At 54.3% G+C, this 8682-nt stretch overlaps 2 protein-coding genes across 2 annotated transcripts; both read left to right on the forward strand.

The window, feature by feature from the left end:
- Nucleotides 1-1493: 1493 nt before the first annotated feature.
- On the forward strand, nucleotides 1494-4536 carry LOC130599104 (carboxypeptidase A1-like; the record flags this gene model as incomplete). The annotated part of the gene is made up of 9 exons (XM_057409700.1): nucleotides 1494-1663; nucleotides 1810-1908; nucleotides 2378-2479; nucleotides 2555-2656; nucleotides 2765-2875; nucleotides 3334-3424; nucleotides 3564-3763; nucleotides 4140-4224; nucleotides 4310-4536. Coding segments are annotated over 9 exons (1148 nt in total), but the record flags the coding sequence as incomplete, so codon positions are not given.
- A 668-nt stretch (nucleotides 4537-5204) lies between these two features.
- Nucleotides 5205-8266, forward strand: LOC130599771 (carboxypeptidase A1-like). Its single transcript, XM_057410923.1, has 11 exons — nucleotides 5205-5362; nucleotides 5549-5630; nucleotides 5843-5977; nucleotides 6058-6159; nucleotides 6280-6381; nucleotides 6474-6575; nucleotides 6719-6829; nucleotides 7004-7094; nucleotides 7397-7596; nucleotides 7788-7872; nucleotides 8003-8266. Exons 1-11 carry the CDS (start codon nucleotides 5298-5300, stop codon nucleotides 8188-8190), a joined length of 1263 nt encoding a protein of 420 aa, XP_057266906.1. The 5' UTR covers nucleotides 5205-5297; the 3' UTR covers nucleotides 8191-8266.
- The last annotated feature ends 416 nt before the right edge of the window (nucleotides 8267-8682 follow it).

The following is an 8682-nucleotide window of genomic DNA, read 5'->3' on the forward strand; positions in this document are numbered from 1 at the left end:
TGCTCTCCTACAGTGGGCCTGTATTCTTCCCAGGCGCCTATCCTTGCTTCCACCTTTTGTAAGTCCCTTTTTTCCCCTCTAAGTTTCCTCAGCAGCTCCTTATCCATCCAAGGAGGTCTCCTGGCCCTCCTGCTGCGCTTCCTTCTAGTTAGGACACAACACTCCTGAGCTTGTAGGAGGTGATCCTTGAATATCAACCAAGAGTCTTGAGTCCCCCTGCCCTCTAGGGCTATGTCCCATGGAACCTTACTAAGCAGGCTCCTGAAGAGGGCAGAGTCTGCTCTCTTGAAGTCCAGGGCAGTGAGCTTGCTGCACGCTCTTCTCACTGGCCTGAGGATCTCGAACGCACGAGGTCAAGCACGGCACCTCTCCTTGTCAGCTCCTCTATTACTTGCAGAAGGAAGTTGTTTTCCACACAATCGAGGAAGCTCCTGGACTGCTTGTGCCGGGCCGTACCGTCCCTCCAACAGGTATCAGGGTGGTTGAAGTCCCCCGTGAGGACAAGGGCCTGAGAGCTTGAGGCTGTTCCTATCTGTCTACAGAGCACTTCATCTGCAGAGTCCTCTAGATCAGGCGCTCTGTGACAGATCCCCACACTAATGTCTCCCATAGCTATATTCCCTTTAAGCCTGACCCACAAAGTCTCTGTTGACTGCTCACCTTCCCCAGACAGAGTTCCATACTCTCCAGCCTATCCCTAACACAAATAGCAGCTCCTCATCCCCATCTGCCAGGCCTGTCTTTTCTGAAGAGTCTCTAACCTTCCATTCCAACACTCCAGGCATAGGAGCCATCCCACCAGGTTTCTGCGATGCCTATTACATCATATCCCCGTAGACGTGCACACATCCCTAATTCCTCCTCCTAATGTGTGTCCCCCTCAGGCCATCCTTATATGGTCACTGGGCATACATACATATTCATGAGGCTACACCTGAATTACATTATTTCCCAGAGATTTTGCATACAGAAATGTGGTGGTGGTCTTTGAGGGTCATTTACTTTTCCCAACAATCTTCATAACCAGCTTAATTAACATTACAGACATAGCAATCATCCTGTCCTTCTACTTATCAGTTAGTTAAACTGCTCCCATCCTGGCCATCTGCTAGTCCGGGATACTCCCCAGTAGATGTTTACACCAGCTTAATGGCTTTATTAACACCACAGACAGCAATCATCCCGTCCTTCTACTTACCAGTTAGTTTTAACTGTGCCCATCCTGGACATCTGCTAGTCCCAAATACTCCCCATCCCCAGGTCCAGTTTTTCTATTCTGCTTTTCATACACTTTTTGTACTGAGGTCCTAAAACTATGTCAATTACCTTCAAGCACTGTGGTTATTTTCTATTACAAAGCCATCAAAATTAACGTTACTGAGAACTGATTCCATTTTGTGCTTTTCTGCCTCCTTGTCTCATGTGTCCCCAAAACTTGTCCCAAGACCTTTTTACCCCTTTTGGTGCTGTGGAGCTCAGTGGATGAGCACCAGCACAGGATGAGGCTGAGCTCTCTCCTCCGCACCAGGTTGACTTCTGGCGCCACCCCGCCAGCCCTGGCCACCCGGCCGACCTGCGGGTGCCCTTCCGAAGCCTCCAGGCAGTCAAAACCCTCCTGGAGTACAATGGCATGTCCTACAGCATCATGATCCAGGACCTGCAGGTGAGAGCTGCGGTGGGAGCGGGATGAATTCCTGCAGTTCAATCCCAAATGGAAGGTCCAGAAAGTTGGAAACCAGCAGGAGATGGAAGAAGAACCCACTCCCTGCTCCCTGTAGCCTGTTGGATGGCTTTTCTCCTCCTGAACAGAAACTAGTGGATGAGGAGAAGAAAGCCATGGCAAAGCCAAGGAGGACAAAGAAGAGCACCAGCACGTTCAATTTTGCCTCCTACCACACGATAGATGAGGTACTTTGCTCTGTAGAGCATTCACTTCACCTTGGTGGGGACACACTCAGGCCATGCTTGCATCCATGCAGTGATGTTCATGGTGGTAGGTGCCCCCCAGCACATGAAACTCCTCCTTGGACAGAGGTTTTAGTTGAGCCAGGAGGCTGGGAATCCCTCCATGAGCAGTGTGGGCTCTCCTGGCATCTCCCAGCTTGCTGGAAGACAACTTCAATATCGTTTTGGGGTTCAAAGTCTGTGCTTGAAGGAGGTTCAGGTCAGATATAAGGCAGAAGCTCTTCCCTGTGAGGGTGCTGAGGCGCTGGCACAGGGTGCCCAGAGAAGCTGTGGCTGCCCCATCCCTGGCAGTGTTCCCTGGCTGGAGCAACCTGGCCTCTAGGGAAGCACCACATCTTCTCTGCATGTTCCATTTGGTGCTGGATACTCTAAAACCCAAAGGGAAAGCCTGGGTAGCAGCTCCTCCTTTCAGATCTACGACTGGATGGACATGCTGGTGGCTGATCATCCCAACCTTGTCAGCAAGCTCCAGATCGGGCAGAGCTATGAGAACAGATCCCTGTATGTGCTGAAGGTGGGTACAGGGGGAATCCTCTCCTTGCCCAGTCCTGGGAGAACACAGGGATGAAATCCCTCCCTTTCCATGCAGTTCAGCACCGGGGGATCCAACCGGTCGGCCATCTGGCTGGACACTGGCATCCACTCCCGGGAATGGATCACACAAGCCACTGGTGCCTGGACGGCCAACAAGGTACCCACATGCCCTGGGATATGGGACATCAATCCTCACACCTCCCTGTGGTCACATCCCTTTTGCCCAAGGGACACTGAGGCAGCTCCTGCTCCTCTTCCCATGCAGATCGCTGAGGAGTACGGCCAGGACCCCTCTGTCACTGCCATCCTGGACAGCATGGACATCTTCTTGGAGATCATCACCAACCCGGATGGCTTTGCCTACACCCACAGCTCTGTGAGTACAGGGACTTGTCCTAATGCTTGTCTCCAGCAACCATGGTTGGGCAGGGTTTTTGGGAGGGGAGGAATGTTCCTTCCGTGTGGGATGGTGGATGGGTGGTTTCCTCCTCTCCCTGAAGATCATAGAATCAACCAGGTTGGAAAAGCCCTTTAAGCTCATCCAGCCCAACCATTCCCAGCACTGCCAAAGCCACCACTAACCCATGGCACTGAGGCCTCGTCTCCACACTGTGTGAACACTTGCAGGGACGGTGACTGCAGCCCTGCCCTGGGCAGCCTGTTCCAATGCCTGAGCAGCCTCTGGGGAAGGAATTGTTCCTCAGCTCCATCTAAACTTGCCCTGGTGCAGCTTGAGGCCGTTTCCTCTTGCTGCTCAGGCAGGAGGGTGGCATCTGTCCAAACAAGGAGGTGGGATTCACGTCCCTGCGATGGTCTCACCCCATCTGCTCCTAGAACCGCATGTGGCGCAAGACGAGGTCCATCAATGCTGGCTCCCACTGCATCGGTGTGGATCCAAACCGGAACTGGGACGCTGGGTTTGGAGGTGAGAGCTGGGGCCACCAGGTCCCCACACTGAGCATCACTTGTGCCTCAAAGCTCCCTGCTATAGGGGAGAAACCTGGGGGCTAAAGCCCTTCCCCAGGGGAGCTTCTCTGCATGGTGCCTCCTCCACCATGCCCCAGGCTCTGGCTCCAGCAGCAACCCCTGCTCTGAGACCTACCGTGGTCCTTATGCCCACTCCGAGAGGGAAGTGAAAGCCATTGCAGACTTCATCCTTGGTCATGGGAACGTGAAGTTGGTCATCTCCATCCACAGCTACTCCCAGATGCTGCTTTACCCCTATGGCTACAAGACAGCATCCGCACCCGACCACCAGGAGCTGGTGAGATGGTCCCAACATGTAGACACGGGGCTGTGAGCACCAGCCTTGGTGGAAAAGTCCGGTTGGATCATTCCAGGACCCTGCTCTTCTCGTTAAAGCCGACCTGAAGCCCATCAGTTGGTTCTTGGAATCATAGAATCAACCAGGTTGGAAAAGACCTTTAAGATCATCTATTCCAACCATTGCCCAGCACTGCCAAGGCCACCACTAAAAAAAAGGGAGGGTGATAACAGGATGTACCTCCCATCCATCAAAAAATTAGAGTGTTTTGGGGAAAAGCAGGAGCAGAGGGGTTGGAAAAATGCTGGGATCTAGGCTCTGCTGCCCCAAGGTCTTGCTCCCCCAGGTCTCACCACTTTGGGGGTCTCCCTTGCAGAATGAAGTGGCTAAAAAGGCAGTGAGTGACTTGGCTGCTGTGTATGGGACAAAGTACACCTATGGCAGCATCGTGAACACCATCTGTTAGTGTTCCTTCCCCATCCCACAGTGCTGTGTCCATCAGGAATGCTCGGTGTTGGGATCACACCTCCCCTCCTCTCCCTGCAGACCTGGCCGATGGCACCACCATTGACTGGACCTATGACCACGGGGTGAAATACTCCTTCACATTGGAGCTGAGGGACATGGGGTATTATGGCTTCCTCCTGCCCAGCACCCAGATCATCCCCACTGCTACAGAGACCTGGGCAGCGCTGCTGAACATCATGGTCCATGTCCTGGAGCATCCATACTGAACCCATGTCCCTCATATCAATAAACAGACCTGGATTTAAGGCTGGCACCTTTATGTTTCTGTGCTAGACCCCCCAAAAGGGGTGAAAAAGGACTCTCAGACCTGCAGACAGTTGTTTCCCTCCTCGTGACTTTGGCCATACATGTCCCATCCATTGGAGCCAACAGCCCTGAAGAACCTGGGAGGAGATGAGTGGTTTTGGGGCTGCCAAACCCAAATTTGTGGGGTTTTGGGCAGCACTGCTCCATTATCCTTTCCCTGGGGGCTGCAAGGAGGGACTTTGGGCACCCTCAGCGCCATAGGTGGGGCCAAAGTGCTTTGAGGCACCTGGGATGCCCATCACTCACTCTGATCTCTGTCCTGTGCTGGGCTTCAAACCAATTCTGCTGCTGCCACCACCACAACCATGGTTTAGGCATCGAGGGCACCGAGTCCTCTGCACAAAAACTTGCATTTTGCACTTTCTCAACCCAAATTTACCCTTTTTCACCCTAGTGCCATGTGCTGCAGCCAGTGGGGTGGGATTCTGGCACCTCCCCATCTCTCAACCCTGCCTATGGGTGACTCACCCACTTCACAGAACAGATCTGGCTGGCACTGGGAATGCTGTGGAGGAGGGAACAATGGTGCTGCAGTGCCCGACCTTGTCTGGTGCCAGCCAGAACCTTCCCTGGGAAGGGGAGGTTTCCCTTGCCCTGGGAAAGGGGACAGCTGGTGGGGCCGGGGTGGGGCCACCATTCCCATGGGATTTAAGAGCTCTGTGGTGCTGCTGGGACACGGGAGAGGCTCTTCAGGCTGACAATGAAGGTCCTCGTGCTCCTGGCTGCCCTAGTGGCAGTGGCCACCAGCACTGAGACATTTACTGGGTAGGATCTGGGTGGAGAGGGGAGGCTGGGATGGGGATGGTGGCACCAGTTGGGGCAGAAGGAGCTGGTTCAGCTCCAAAGGGGCACAAATACTCCTGGGAAGAGGCTCAGAGCAAACCCCAGTGTGGTGGGATGGTTGGGAGGTGGTTAGGCTGGACCCATGGCGGTGGCCCACTGATCCCACAGGCACCAAGTGCTGCGCATCATCCCCACCACTGAGGAGGAGCTGCAGAAGGTGCATGAGCTGCAGGATGTGGAGGAGCTGCAGGTATGGGTGCAATGGCAGCGGGGGTCTTAGGGACACCCTTAAGACCCCCAAGTTCCTTGTTTTGCACCCCGAAACCACTCTGTAGAGCAGGGCTGGGGGTGCTGGATGTGGGGTGATGGTGACCAAATGGTGAAAAGTAAGACAGAAGCTGGTGCTTGTGGGGCAGCCCGAGGTGGGATCTGACCCCCCCATCTCTTTCCCTCCCCCTATAGCTGGACTTCTGGCTGGCACCTCGTGGCCCCGGGCACCCCGTGGACATCCGTGTACCCCTGCCCAGTCTCCAGCCTGTCAAAGAGCACCTCGAGGACAACGACATCTCCTACTCTGTCATGATCAAGGACGTACAGGTCAGTGCTGGCGGAGGGGAGGCAAGGAAGATGTGGGTCTTGATGTGGGACAAGGTCTCATCCTGTCCCCTGTCTCCCAGGCACTGGTGGAACACGAGCAGATGGAGATGCTCCATCGCCCCCGCCAACTGATGCTCTCCACTGACAGCTTCAACTTTGCTGCTTACCATACCCTGGATGAGGTGAGAAAGCACAAGATTTGGGGCATTTTGGGGGTAAAAACCCCACATTCTGCGGTTGCTCTTTGCTCCATGTGCAGCAGGTGGGGAGCTGGCTGTGACCCCCACATTGTTCTCCTGCAGATCTATGCCTTCATGGACCTGCTGGTGGCTGAGAACCCCAACCTGGTCAGCAAGCTTGAGATCGGCCGGTCAACAGAGGACCGTCCCCTCTATGTGCTCAGGGTGAGGGCTTGGAGTCCATGGGGTGACCCGAGGGGGCAATGGGGCCAGGGACAAAGCCAACATTCCCCACCCCCCCTTTTCTGCTCTTCCAGTTCAGCAGAGGGGGCACAAACCGCCCAGCCATCTGGATTGACACCGGCATCCACTCCCGGGAGTGGGTGACACAGGCCAGCGGGGTCTGGTTTGCCAAGAAGGTACAGACACCCCCAGGACATGGCTGAGGTCCCCAATGGGCCACAAGGTCCTGCAGCCAACTATGGGTGCCAGAGGGCTAACCCCATAGAGAGGATGGTGCTCTGGGAGCAATGGGGACCATAAACCACCATCCACTCTCTAGATTGTCCAGGATCATGAGAATGATGAGGGTCTGGCCTCCGTCCTGAACCAGTTGGACATCTTCCTGGAGATCGTCACCAACCCCGATGGCTTTGTCTACACCCACACACAGGTACTGCCCTGGCCCCTACAGCCATGCTGGATGGGGCTGCTGCACATCAAAACCTCCTTGTCCACGTTTCCATGGGATGGAAGGGGACCACCACAACCCATTATCCTCCCCATTCTCTCAGTGCTGGTGGAGCTGCAGCCCCGGCCCCCAGCTGAGATGTCTCTGCCATTCCAGAACCGCATGTGGCGCAAGACCAGGTCCAGGAACTCGGGTTCCCTTTGTGTTGGTGTGGACCCCAACCGCAACTGGAACGCAGGGTTTGGAGGTCAGAGCCCTCCCACTTATTAGGTTCCACCATCAAGGTGGAAGCTTTGAGGCCTTCTCTGGCTCAGAAAGATCCAGAGATGGCCCCTGGAGAAAAGATGTGATTTGGTTTGTGGCAGATGAGAGTTTGGGCTGCACCAGGGTGTTGATGGGGATCACTACTGAAAGTCATCATAGAGTTATCCAGGAGGAGCCCCAGAGTGTTCCTTGCTGGCTGAGGGGTGGGAGAAGCTTGGAAATGGAAAAGACCCTTTGCCCAGCTGCCACTCACTTACCCTGTGCTCCCTGTCCTCTGCTCCACAGAGGCTGGGGCCAGCAGGAACCCCTGCTCAGAGACATACCACGGACCCTACGCCAACTCGGAGCCCGAGGTGAGGGCCATCGTGGACTTTGTGAACAACCACGGGAACATCAAGGCTTTCATCTCCATCCACAGCTACTCCCAGCTCCTGCTCTACCCCTATGGCTACACCAACACCCCAGCGCCTGACCACGAGGAACTGGTAGGGCTGATGTGGGGGGCAGAAGGGGGCTGGGATGATGTGAAGCTGCTCTTTTCCTCCTAGGAGGAACTCACCTATTGAGCTTTGACATCCTTTTTGCCTGTGGCATGAGGAAAAGCCTCTCCTGCAGGTTGTATCCCACACAGTTACCCTTTCTTTGGCTCATCTTTCTCCCTTCTGTGTATTCCTAGCATGAGATATCCGAGAAGGCAGTTGCAGCTCTGTCTTCTCTGTATGGCACTAGCTACAAGTATGGCAGCATCTACACCACCATCTGTAAGTAACGGGGAGGGGACAGCAGTGATTCTCCCATAATAAACCCAAATCATCACTCACACCTCAGCTTAGACAGAAGATCCCATGAAATACCTGTCCAGCAGTGTCCTCCTGTTGTTTCTCCACCCAGATCAAGCCAGTGGATCTACTGTTGACTGGACATACAGCCAGGGCATTAAATACTCCTTCACCTTCGAGCTGCGGGACACAGGGCGCTATGGATTCCTGCTCCCTGCCAGCCAAATCATCCCAACGGCCCAGGAGACGTGGCTGGCACTGAAGGTCATCATGCAGTACACGCTGGATCATCCCTACTAAGCAGGAGCAGGTCCTGAGTGGTGATGGAATGAGCTGGAGGGGGGAAAATGCAATAAATCAATGTAAAGAAGGATGAGCAATGCCTTTCCTTCGTTTCTGTTTTCCCTGATCATGGTAAAAAGCCCTTCTGGAGACCAGCTTGGTGCTAATCAGCCAACATGAGTAGTGTGCTGGCCCAAAAGGGGGATTAAATGGGCATAGAAACGTAGAATGGTTTGGGTTGGAAAGGACCTTAAGATCACTCAGTTCCAACCCCTGCCATAAGCAGGGACGTCACACTAGGCCATGCCCCAAGGCTCTGTCCAACCTGGCCTTAAAGCCTGGCATGGAAACAGTGGGACACAAGAGAAAGGAAGGTGCCCTCTGCTTCTGGAAGGGGAAGATATTCAGTTTGACACTTACTGGGCAAGCAGAGACCTAGGACGTGATGGATTCTGTGTCTTTGTGTGGTTGAACATCAATTTGTGGCAGAAAGGTCCCTCCTCGCCTGCT

The sequence above is a fragment of the Pezoporus wallicus genome, unplaced genomic scaffold, assembly GCF_028554395.1.
Source record: "Pezoporus wallicus isolate ANWC-B61680 ecotype Strahan unplaced genomic scaffold, APGP_CSIRO_Pwel_v1 contig_7932, whole genome shotgun sequence".
Lineage (NCBI taxonomy): Eukaryota > Metazoa > Chordata > Aves > Psittaciformes > Psittacidae > Pezoporus > Pezoporus wallicus.